At 33.7% G+C, this 13,005-nt stretch overlaps 2 protein-coding genes across 2 annotated transcripts; both read right to left on the bottom strand.

The window, feature by feature from the left end:
- Window positions 1–904: 904 nt before the first annotated feature.
- On the bottom strand, window positions 905–5,997 carry LOC129874226 (bifunctional nuclease 2). Its single transcript, XM_055949484.1, has 10 exons — window positions 5,528–5,997; window positions 4,179–4,391; window positions 4,031–4,083; window positions 3,882–3,938; window positions 3,300–3,365; window positions 3,137–3,208; window positions 2,281–2,390; window positions 2,116–2,207; window positions 1,950–2,015; window positions 905–1,762 (listed from the first exon to the last, which is right to left on the bottom strand). Exons 1-9 carry the CDS (start codon window positions 5,787–5,789, stop codon window positions 1,969–1,971), a joined length of 972 nt encoding a protein of 323 aa, XP_055805459.1. The 5' UTR covers window positions 5,790–5,997; the 3' UTR covers window positions 905–1,762; window positions 1,950–1,968.
- Window positions 5,998–8,815: 2,818 nt separating this feature from the next.
- On the bottom strand, window positions 8,816–12,323 carry LOC129874398 (serine/arginine-rich splicing factor SR45a). The gene is given in 8 exon segments (XM_055949681.1): window positions 8,816–9,202; window positions 9,204–9,322; window positions 9,406–9,478; window positions 10,285–10,434; window positions 10,745–10,844; window positions 10,940–11,050; window positions 12,041–12,060; window positions 12,212–12,323. Coding segments are annotated over 8 exon segments (687 nt in total). The 5' UTR covers window positions 12,215–12,323; the 3' UTR covers window positions 8,816–9,091.
- Between the last annotated feature and the right edge of the window lie 682 nt (window positions 12,324–13,005).

Below are 13,005 nucleotides of genomic sequence, written 5' to 3' on the forward strand. Positions count from 1 at the left end.
ACAAGATTCTTGATTAGAAGTAACACTACGAATTCTCTAAAAGCAAGTCTGTATATTCTAGCCGATGGTCTAACAGAAACTATCACTCTACCTCTGAGTAACATCTACGTACACCCTATCCTCCTCAAACTCTGGCAAATTATTTAGAAGAAACACGATGGAACGAGTCAAAGACCAATCTGAAAAGAATAAGCTTCCGAAGTTGTTAAAGGCAAGTAATTAGTGTGCGAAAACCAGCAGGAAACAATTATTGTCCAATTTTCATAATTTTGGAAGAATCCATTGAGGTTTCCAGCTATGAATGACGCTGCAGAGTTTTTAGAGAATCCTTTACAGCCAAACAACTTCAACAATTCCATTTTATATGATACCAATACCAATACCAAAGTCAATATCAGAAATGTGAAAGTGAAATGACGAATTAATATGAGTTGCTGCTTGAGAGTTTCGATTGCAAGCTCAGGAACTAAATTCAATTCGAGAGGCAAGCGGCATAAACAAATTTATTGATTGATCTATGAGTTAAAGATATCAAATGTTCAAGTTGGGCTTAATTTGGACAGGTTAAAATAGTCTCTGTCAATAAATAGACTGATTATTGACTCGCCGTGCTGAAATGGACTAAAATGTGTCTTATATAAATCAATCTGCTCAATTATTACTAAATGTTAGTTGCTTTATTTTTTCTTATATAATATTTTCCCCTTTATTATAGCTATACATAACATATCAAATAAAAAAAAGTCTTGAAAATATTGTCAAAATTTCAATATGTCAACCCATTTTATGTGCTGAGCTAAGGGTTTAATTATGTTTTCATGGACTAATTTTGCCGCCACTACTATGAGTGTATACAACTAGAGGATGTAGTTAGTGATTGACAAGAGCGAGCAAAAAAAAAAAGAAGGGGGAAGGGAAAGTTGGCGTTTATTATGATCGGTAGAAAAACAGCAGAGAAAACAAATACTTGGTGAAAACTGAAAACAGCCTATGTAGCTGCCTTCCACAGAAAAGCACTGGAGATGCTGATGCTTGTAAGGTAATTTGACAAGAAACCCCCTTACAGTCTAAACTTAAATATTCCCAAGTCTCCAATTATTCTAATCATCTGGATATAACAAATGCTACAAATATGGATGGAATCAATTGTACAACATATTAACTTGAGCATAGCCACTCCAGCCCCCTTCTTTTAATAGCTTATATACAGCAATCTATGAGTGGTGATGAGAGGCACTGGAAAGACACCATCTGTGTGCCATGGTAATATATCACCACATGGTTTTCAAGTCGTACCATCTTTGCAATATTTGTTGATTTGCCCTAAACAAATTCTCGTCTTTGCTGACCTTTACGGACAGCTTTCTTTCAGCTACTAACTTCAAAGCTTGATCTCATCTCTCTTCTTTTGAAAGTTTAGTACTATTATTGTTGGCATGGAGGGAGTTCATCTTGAATATGCACATGCTATTTTCACATAGTTGAGATATTCTTCAGCAACAATCAAACTATATACATTTTTACCTAGAGGTTGCATTGTTGGGTTAGCTAGATAAAAACCCAACTGACACAACATAGGTAAGGCATTTACTTTTCAGCAAATATTTCTACAACAAGGGAAACATGTACACAAGAATAATTTTCGAACTTCCCTGTAGATTATTGGATCCTTGAAACTTTTGTTAGTGTGATGTTGAAAAGTTGAAATACAACGCAGTATCATAGCTGACATCAATCCACAAGAAATATTTACATTTGATTTCTGAAAAGGATAAGGAGAGAGTTACAATGAATAGAAGCAAAACATGAAAGATGTTCATTGTAGAATAATCTAAATTTTCAGGGGCCAGATGAATACTATATCCATAATCCTACATAATATAAAAATGCTCATTCCACGACTATTAATGTAATCAAAGAGCTCTTTCGTCAACAGTAGACAGATATACCTGGAGAAACATTTAGAGCTCATGTCTTGAACTCACGAAGTTTCACCAGTTTGTCCTTCCACATAGCTGCAGAAACCAAAAAATATTGGTGATATATTAACAAATTAATTACAGAAACTATAGCAAATAATTACAATAAAATAATCATAGGTTTAGTTTGATGTACCTGCATCATTGTACCTCTCCTCATTCACTGCTAAGTTCATATTTCTCAACATACTAAGTTCTTCAGAAAGTAAATCGGGGCCATCTGATGCACTGCGCCAAACAGAATTAAGCTTAAATTTGGAAGAAGTCCAAGAAATGCACATAGGAGAGAAAAGAGACAAACCTATCTAATAATACGTCATACGTGGACTTAATTCTGCTAGATCGGTCCATTCCATAACCTATTCTTGTTGCATCAGTCAAGACAATTTGCTTATTCACAAATATTGGTGCCTGCATAAACCAGAACAAGCTCAATTAAGACAGATAACGGTATTCAAAATTGTAGTTAGGTCATTACAGTTCACAAAAAGATTAATAAGACCGATTCTTAAGGAGCTAAAACTGAAAAGAAGTAGATCATGCGCATACAACTTTACCACTCAGCTGAAAATTTCAATTTCCAGACCTTTTCAACTCAAAAGCTACAATTCAGATCCAAGTTGATTGCATAATTAAACGTAAAGAAGTTGTAAGGCGATAAATACACACTATTCAAGCTTTCATCTCAGAATACTACAACAACAACATATCCCGTGTAATCCCACAAGTCTCCCTACCTTGGAGGGTAGATAAGTTGTTTCTGATAGATCCTAGGCTCAAGGAAGATATCAATCTTTTCATCTCAAAATACAAAAAAAAAAAAAGGTCAAACATAATATAGTCAGGAGACATAATGTTTTCTACAGTGGTAAGCAACTTATATGAAGCAATTCATTGATAACTAAAGGAGTCATGAGAAAAGGCACTCAAGAGACATGAAATGTTAAACAGATAAGGCAATAGAATTCACATGAGAGAGAAACTTTGGGATTTTATACAATTGGAGTAAAACAGAAGGAGAAGCTAATTTTTCATTAGTCCCATACTTTTATTCAACAGAGATACCATGAATGACATCAATTTTTCAATGGACGTTAGAAAACACTGAACTATATACATTGTCACACTTGAATCTCAAAATCCCATAAGAACAATACCTTACATCTTCTGGCAACATTAATGGCATCTGAAGGACGAGCATCCACATCAATAATATCTTTTCCCCCTGCCTGGGTATTATCAAAAATGTTTTCAGATTAAATGCAATCCCAGAAGTAGGAGTATATTTTTGAATTTACCCAACAAGTACTTCCAACATACCTTGTGGAAAAATATTCTGGCAAAATAAGTACTAGTCACTCTTTCTGTAATCTTCACCATTTTAACCTGGAAATGATATATCACCAAACTAAGAAAGAAAGACCAGCACTTCAAACAATAATTAAAGATGCGGTGCCAGTTTCCTGAATTTAAAGGTGATCACATATCAAAGGAAGTGTTACACCTTACAAACACCTAGAAGTAAGTGAGGAATAGCCTCCTGCTCAGTTGCTATGTTACAAGTAAGAGCAATCAGTAAGAACTTTTCGTGATACTTGGTAAAAGCATATTAGTACCGTGAACTGGCAGCTAAAAGAAAGGCGGAAAAAGTTAACAGTCGCCTCATTAAAGATTTCATTGGGTATGTAAAACTAACAAATGTAAATATTTAGAATGACATGCTTCTGAAAACCAAAGGTTTTGTGGTGATTCAAATTCAGGGAATGTGGTAGCAAATTTAAAATAGAGAATCTTAAAGTAAACAAGAAGACAAAAATCAAGATTGAGATATTATTTATCTTTTAAAATCAATATTGAGAAAGGATGCATATGATGACATGGATAAAAATGGTATCAACATACTTCATAGCCAGATTTCAACAATAGATTCCTCACAAGCAAGAACTCGTCGGAGCAATCCTGCAGCAGGCCCAACATCAGCATCTCAAAGAAATGTTAAGAGAAAGATAGGGAAAAGTAAATCAGAGAATCCACTTCCAAAAATACATTACCCCAGTCTCATCCTCATGCAATGAATCTATAAGTTTTTTGACAGCATGTTCTCCTGAAGTAGCAGGCAGTAAGAGTTACAACAACAGTATGACATAACTGTTTACAAGACAGTGTTAGTTGTCCAAGTAGAAATCTAAAAGTACATACCAACAATAATTGGTAAGACATATTCAGCATCACAGGAAATCTTAAGAAAAATAGTTGGATTCTTGAAACGGCGAAGAAATCCTGTCCCTAAAGATGATGCATCAGCGACACGATCCTTGGGGTGAAAAGAAGAAGGAACCAGGTGAGCAGACGAGTGCCATCTTGTTTCTTCTTGAAATCCACGCATACGCATTTTGTAGTGCTTCATAGTCTCTGTGGTCATTGCAGCATTGGTAAACATGCTTAGCCTCAGATGCAGGGAAGAAAATACGAATATATAGAAGAAAGACTACAGATATGTATTAGGCAATTAGTTTCTCAAAGTACACATAAATTAAGATAAGTATTTGAGATGGATGAGTGCCACAGGATGCTATGCGATACAAAGATGCCTAACAAAGTGAAAGGCTATTTTTATGTAAGTAACTACACCAGCAATATAATATTGAGATTGAATGTTGAGCCCCTATGGCCCATCACATCCACAGAATAAATATTGAGATAAGGATATTAAGAGGATGAATATTGTAAAATAGTTATTAAGATAGATGAATACTGGAACAAGGATATTAAGACAGGCGTGCAGTCGTAGAATATTGGAGAAGAATAATAACAAAGGATGCAAGTAGCACAGGTAGAGAGTAAAGAGAGAATCTCAGATAGTTTGGTCATGTCTGGAACAGACCTCCAAAAGGTGACTGAAAAGGACTAGGTACAAATGTCTAAAATATCAGAATACTCCCGGGGACCAATGTCACAACTTAGAAAAGAAACATAATGGCAGCAGAGAAATCCACATATACTATACCAACTAGTCGAGATTACACGACAGGTATACGTGTAATCTAGAAAACCCCTAATATTCATTTGGTACCACATGAAATAGACCTGACTAAACCAAAATGGGAAACATAGGAATCAAATAGCGGACTCAACTGATGTAAATTATGGATTGACTTATTTAGTTTATCAAATTATAGCAAAGTGCATGGTTCCCCATCTCAAGTCATTTTTTAAAACAAATTTAAATGATTATAAGTCCCTCAATCCCGCAACAGTTTACTAATTCGTACAGGATCATCAAATGTTACTGGGCAAGCAACTTGTTCAGAGTTGGTGGAGCGAGCAGCAAAGCCACCATTTATCACTAACTAATAACGACGATGAGTTAAAACGCAGCAGTTGAGCAGCATTGATTAAAAAACAAAACTATAGAGAGAAAAATCGGATCTTTTTGAAGAATATATTATCTGCATCAGTATTTCTCAACAAAAAATGATATGAGAAGTGCAAGATAACATCGGAGGAAAGGGCAAAACGGTAATTTTAACAAGGTGAATATGGAAGACCTGAAACGAGGACGACGGCTTCAATATAATCATCATCCGGTTCATCACTCTGATTTGATTTCTGATTGAAGCTTCCACGTGATGACTTGCTACAGATTACCATGAATCTCGACTTTCTACAATGCCTATTTCTGGAGGAGAGATGATATGAGATATTTCGAATCGAGGAGTAACAGTGCCAGCTGGCACTCCACCGACTCTTCTCCGGTAGATCCGTCAAAACTCCGGCGACGGTAGGGATCCTCAACTCAGCCCCGAGCATTTCAAGACGATGAATTCAATGTGGGTTTACAGATAGAGAGAGAGGAGAAAGGGGGGACTTTGGGATAAAATGAAATTAGGTGCAAAAAAGAAATGTTTTCTTGTTGGGCGAACGAATGGAGGATGGATATTGATGTTAAAGTAGCGTTTAGAATACTGCACTCCTACAAGGACGACGAGATTCCCTTCATCAATTCCATTTATGCATATTTTTCAAAAATAATTTAATTATGAATTTTTATGTAAAAATTTTGTTTACTCGATTTATTTTTATTTATTTAATTTTAAAAATTAAGAAATAATATATCATTCTATACCTGTTTTGTTTTTATTTATTAAAAACTTTAATTCCTAATATTAGATGACTTGGAATAAATAGGGATGATAGAGTAAAATATTATTTTATTTATTATTTCTTAAGGTGTACCAAGGAAAAGATGAATCAGAGTCGTCTTGAACATAAGATCACTAAAGCAATTATTTAGGCTCCATTTTTTTGGCCCCCACTTTCTCTCAAAAATGTATATATATTGTTAAGAAAATCTCATGTATTGATAAATTTAAAAATAATTTTTTGGATAGAAAATATAATATATATTTTTACCTCATTTAATATATGGACCGTTGTATAATTGAGAAATGGAATAGTATTTAGTTAACTGTAGCATCATTTTTTCTGTGACTATCTTGTTTGTTGCCTCATTTATACTCAGACGATTATCATGAACCAACATTATTATTCTTATATATACTTTTTAATTCTCCTTTCATTATTTTTATTCTCTCATTATTAAATATTTTGAGGTCTCTCAAACGGTCAAACCTTCTACGTTATGTAAAATTTATTGTTGTGAGTTTATAAAAAGATCAAATAAAATAAAATTGTGTCTTCTTTAAATTTCAAGCACTAAAACTAGTCAACACTAGTTTAATATCACTATATCAACTTATCAAATTCAGCGCAACACTATTTCGATATCATTATATAAAAATTTTCAAATTTATTATTCTAACTTTATATAATATATTTTTCATTGAAAATTTACATTGTGTACATTCTTACTTCATAATGTCCACACATATTCTACCTCTTCAGGCCTCATTTGTACGATTATATTAAGTATGTTATAATTATTCAATTTATATATGTCAACTAAAAAAAATAATGTCTCTCTATAAAGTTTGACTTTAGGCCTCCAAATTTATTGAGATTGCCTTGAAATGGACAAATAATTGATGGAGGGGCAGTAATTCATCTATTTCAATTTGTTTGTCTAGTTTTGACTTGACACATGATTTTAAAAAGTAAAACACTATTTTGGATCTCGTAGTTTTAAAGTAAAGATGTATAAAATATATCAAAATATATTTTAGTCTTGTTATTTTAACCATGTCATATGTAAAGTTGAAATTAAAAAAATTGTAAAAAAAATAAATCTTATTAAAATGGATTATTAATAGCATAAAATTTATTCCTGAGTAGTTCAAAATTTAATGTTTGAATTCACATAAAGCTTTTATTCTGATATACATGCAGAGATGCCATTTTTTTAAAGGTATCGTGCTATGCAATGAGTATTCATTCACGTTTATCTCATTACTATTATAAAACAAAACAAAAAAAAAACGTGGTGGAAAAAAGAAAGTCCAGGAAGGTAAATTCCTCTTACATCTATCCTATTATTGGCAAAATGCACTTCTCTATTTAGTAAAACTTGTTAACGTGGGTGATAAAAGACACTAACCGACCACTAAAGTTTCAATTTTAAATTATTTCTTTTTTGTCTTTCACAAAAAACAAAGTTTTTATATTTATAAATAATTTAACTTTAAATTTTTATTTTATAATTAATGACAAAATTTATAATTATATAAATATTTATGCATATCTGAAATCACAATTTTTTTTATAAGAAAATAATTTAAATTTTATATTCAATCAAACACGATTATTTCATAGTTGATGGAGCATGTGGAAGGAAACGATTGGCTTGAGGAGCACACGATCTTGACACTCGGATTTTGTTGGAGCTCTTCGATTTTTATTTTATTTTTTCTAATTTTCTTTTCTTTTTCTTTTATGTAACCCTTCTGTCGAATTTTTTTTTTAAAAAAATGTAATTCCAACAAGTTAATATAGCTAGCTCACTAGGCTTGACTTGATTAACTTGGGTGTCCCTTAAATTGTTACAAAGATAGTCAAAGCTCTCATGACTAAATAAAATGACGTGGACTCTTTCAATAGCTACTACTAGGTCACATATATAAAGAAGAAGAAGAAGAAAAAGTCCTATAAATATGAATAGTCCATTTATCCTCATACCAATTCATGATTCTACCACCAGATTCAGTGGAGTGGAAGTAGAATGATTTATTTTTTTTGAAAATTCAACGTTTGTTATTAACAAATACAAATACTTACACTAACTTGTAAAATATCTTCACGTGCTCATTAGAAAATCTAGGATATTATTGTTGACCTTTGGAAGCTTTTTCGATGTCTAGTCATCTTAATTCTTATCCATTTGTCATGTTTATATTCAGTAGCTATGTTGGATGCCTAATTAACTAAAGAACCTTTGAAAGCCTACTTTAACAACTTGATAAGCTCGTAGGCCCTTATGTCCACTATAATGAGGCAAATGTCATGTGGGGATTGGACCATCCTGGTGTTTATCACTTTTTTTTTAGAAGGATACATATGCAATTCACGTTCAAATGATGCTTATGCGTCATTTGTTGTAAAAGTAAAAATTAAAGGAGGCCACATTTCCATGAACGTCATATCTTGTAATATCAAGATATATTTAAGACTCAGATAATCTATATTGTTCAAGACAGACAATACCGTTAGGCAAATTACTAGGTGAAGTGTACATTTTCTTTTCAAACTAATATCCAAATTGAGTGGAAAATTTGCTCAACACAAAGGTGGCGTCTCCACTTCTGCTCCCACCTCCCCTACATGCCAAAGAAAAGAAAGAATGTTGACAATAACCGGAACAAACCAAGCCACAAGCCAGAAAGTTGCTAATCATAAAAGAATGAACCAACAGATATTATAAACAATGTCACGTCCATGAAGACAACGAAATGACATGCAACGAAAGAGAGTAGATACATCATAATCTGGAATGTCATAATGCCTATTTAAAACTTCAGAAAGATTATAGATTATCCACATTCAAACACAGGTCCACTGGTGTCAACGCACAAGCCATAAATTCATTAACCAGTACTCTAATACCTTACACCATCAAGACTAGTCCACACCAGACTTATAGATCCTTATACAAGCAATTTTCATTGCTGAGGAGGAAACCACATATGCCTTGTGAAACCCCTATCTATAACCACGAGGGTAGTTCCTTTCATAAGGAGAATATGACCGGGATCGTGCACGTCTCGACCTTCCAGCATAAGGTGAGCGTCTAGGAGAATAATCTCGCCCACCTCTATATGGAGAGCGCCTTGGAGATCTTCGGTACCCATAGTCATCTCGGCCACGATACCTACCACGATCACCATGATAACCTTTGACCAAAGAAATGAGTACTTCAGAGATTCCACAATTTAGTATGAATAGAATAGAAACTCACATAGCATCAGAAACTTACCATCACCCCTTGTGCTCTGATGAAGCCCAAGATAATGACCAGGTGTTGGAGTCCTTGGACGTTTTCTACGAGACTGAAAAACAAATATATCATCTCAATATGTGAAATCTTGAACATATGAGGTTTTACATCAAGAACAAATGGGTTATCTCAACCAGATAATGTATTCTAGAGAATGAATTCCTTGTAATGGAAAAATATGAAATTCCTAGTCTCAGGTGTTATCTTCACAACCAAAAAAAAAAGGATATATTTTCTGCTTCTATGAAATCTTAACCTATGATATTAACATCCAAAACAAACGAGAACCAGAAAATGCACTCCTAAAGGAAGAACATAACATTCAACTAATCTGTGCCAAAAAAAAAGTAAGTCTCTTTGAAAAACCTCTCCATAATTGGAGATACTGGTGAGGAAGGTGGCATAAGCACATAACAATGTCCATTACTAAGAAATAGGACATGACACTAGTCACATAGGATAGCAGCTTCAGTATTTTTGCACGTCTTATAACAGCTAAAAAGATGGAGATAGAACCAACGCCAGGATGAGATACCATAAAAGCCTGATTATATTGTTGATAATGACCGTTGATTAGTTGAGAGTTTGAAGTGTTTGCTGAGGTTGTATAGTTGTTTGGCAATATAGTAGCTAAGTTTAGTTGATCAGATGCATGTGAAAAGCTGTTTTAGCAGGCCATTGGGTCAAGCTGAGTGAATTTAATGTTGCAATGGAAGAACTGATCATCTTTGATTGCTGCCAACAAAGCTGACGTAATGTCTTCTGAATATAATCAGAAAACCTCCAAGTCAAGAAAAAGAAAAAGCAACCCAACAGAACAATGGTTCACCAATAATGTAGAAAATAGAAATAGCTCACCTTCTCCACTGTTATGGACCGGCCTTCAAGGACGGACTGATTAAGGTGCTTAATGCAGCGATTGGCATCCTCAAGACTATCCATTGTTATGAAAGCAAAACCACGAGAGATGCGAGAACGGGGCTCCACCACCAGAAAAGCTGACTTCACCTAATCAAAAGAAAGTAAAAGAGAAACTTCAACAGCAAGCCTTAAAGTATGAACAATGGGAAAAGAATCCAGCCAAATGCCACAACACATCAATATCTTGGTAAATGCATTGACAAGACTTTGTTCATACAATAAACTTGAATGAAAACTAGATGTTTCTGATATTATCATCATAACTGAAAAACTTCCATTATAAAGAATAGATACAATACGGATGATTTTGAAAGAGAGAGAATGTTGGTATGAGCACCGAATCATGGAAGAACCAGAACCAGAAAACAACTTGCTTATACGTAAACCAGTAACCAACCTTTCCCTCCTTTGAGAAATGCTCTTCAAGATCCCTTTGAGTGACCCTTGAAGATAATCCAGTCACATAGAGTGTGTTTCCAGGATTTGAAACTTCAGCCCTAATCAGTAATCAAGTCATGGAGGAAAATTAGAGAAACCGAAACGAAGCTGTTAACATAAAGAAGGTGAAGTAAAACTAAAGTTCCACTCTAACCTTCCATGACTTCTGGACCTGGATCTTCCTCTTGGCCTTGACTGTGATCTAGTTGGGGATCGAGAGCGAGATCTTGACTTTTCTTCCCAAGGTGAAGGAGAGCGGGAATACCTAGGGAATCCAAAATATACAACATTAAATCAGTTGAGTCCTATGAGCCCTCAAAAAAAATACATTAACACCCAACCACATGTCTTTAAAGATGGTTCCTCAAGTAATGATGGCATAATTTTCAAGCATATGTAGCTCATAAAATTTCTATGACAGCTACTACTACTAAAGACAGTGCCTAAAAAGAATATCCGTTGGAGATTTTATTTGTGTACGAAAAAAGATAATAGAAATGCATTGCTAAGATTATGTAAGTGTGTTCTCCATAAACATGCTCAACAATTATACTTGTAACAATTGCCAAAAACTTATCCATAAAGACAGATCGATAGATAGACTTTCTAGTATGATCACACACAAAACACAAGAAAGACCGAACACATAATAATTTTAATCAATAAGTAGGAGGACCTATGAAGACCATATAGTGGCATGCTTCATTAGGATGTTCCTTGGAAAACTTTGCTTCAAGTCGAATCTTATTTTGCAATTGCATAAGAAACTTTTAGGATGAATGACTGCCGGTTACTACAACTATTCCCTAATATATGACGGCTTTGTTGTACATAAATTACTTATATATATAAAATATGAGAGCCACGGAACTGTTTCATGTTTTAGTGACATTTTCCAAGTAAACAAACAGAAAACTAACCCTACATGATAAACTTAAAAACAATTCTTCCAAAATCAGATTCATACATTACCATTTCTCTATTTAAAAAGATTAGCACATTGACATCTCTCCAATACACGAATCAAAATAAATTCCCCCAAATAAAACAAACCCAACTACCCCGATGAAGAAAACAATGTATTCACCCTTGACAACGATAACAAACCAAAGAGAAAAAATTCAATTCCTAACTAAAATAATTCAATAACCGAAAGTTACTTAAGACGGATCAAGGCATTTCAACAAATACACAGAAAAAAGAAGCAGCTTAGATTAATATGGTCTCGAACATAGATAGAGAAACAAAGACGTACCTTTTTCGAGGAGAATCAGCCTGCAAGAAATCATAAAGATCATAAATTTGTTGTTTCGACAATTAATTAGGAAAAACAAACTGAAATTATGCAAAATTCATAACACACACACACACATATATAAATTCATGGATGAAAGATAATGGGAGATGAGAGAGAGAAAGAGCTTGCCATTTCAGGCGAGGGAAGCAAACCCTAAATTGTCAAAATGAGAGAGAGGGATTTTGCCGCGAGAAGAATGATGCTGTAATTATCTGTTTAAGAGTCCAAGCTTTAAGCGTGCCTGTCATAATTAACAAGAATTTTAGATGAAAGTCCTTACATTTTTGCCCTCATATTTTGAATAACACCACTTCAATCCCTTAGAGTTTCTTTTCTTTTTTTCCCGTCCCTTGGAGATGGAAAAAATGTTCATTTCTTATTTGTTTTTCTTCTTAAGTTGTTTAAGGGAAAAAGATCAAGGATATTCCTATACTCTCGTTTATTAATTAAATTTATTTTTTATTATATCATTCGACTAAAAATATGTAAATTTCACTTAAATTTTGTAGTGATTCTTTCCAATTACACTTTATTCTTACTTTTTTAAATATTACCAGAAATTTCTTCTTTTTGGGTCACTTTCGGATACATCACGTACGTCCTGATACATCAGCTAAAGTGATGTATCCGATCGATACATCACGTAAAGTGGTGTGTATGTAACCGATACATCACGTAAAGTGATGTATATCCAACCGATATATTGATGTGTCCGATTTTTCGATACAACACGTACAGTGATATATTAGAGAATAGAAAAGAGTAAGAAATTTTGTAATTTTTAGTTGTGTATTTAGGTATTTTTTAATCTCAAACGTTACTAAGCTTAACAAGTATGGTTCCAACCCCAATGCATCAAGTTTACAATAACAAGAAGATTTAATGGAGATTTCATACGACTGAAACAAGAAGATTTTGATTAA

This window comes from Solanum dulcamara, chromosome 11 (genome assembly GCF_947179165.1).
Source record: "Solanum dulcamara chromosome 11, daSolDulc1.2, whole genome shotgun sequence".
NCBI classification, from domain to species: Eukaryota; Viridiplantae; Streptophyta; class Magnoliopsida; order Solanales; family Solanaceae; genus Solanum; species Solanum dulcamara.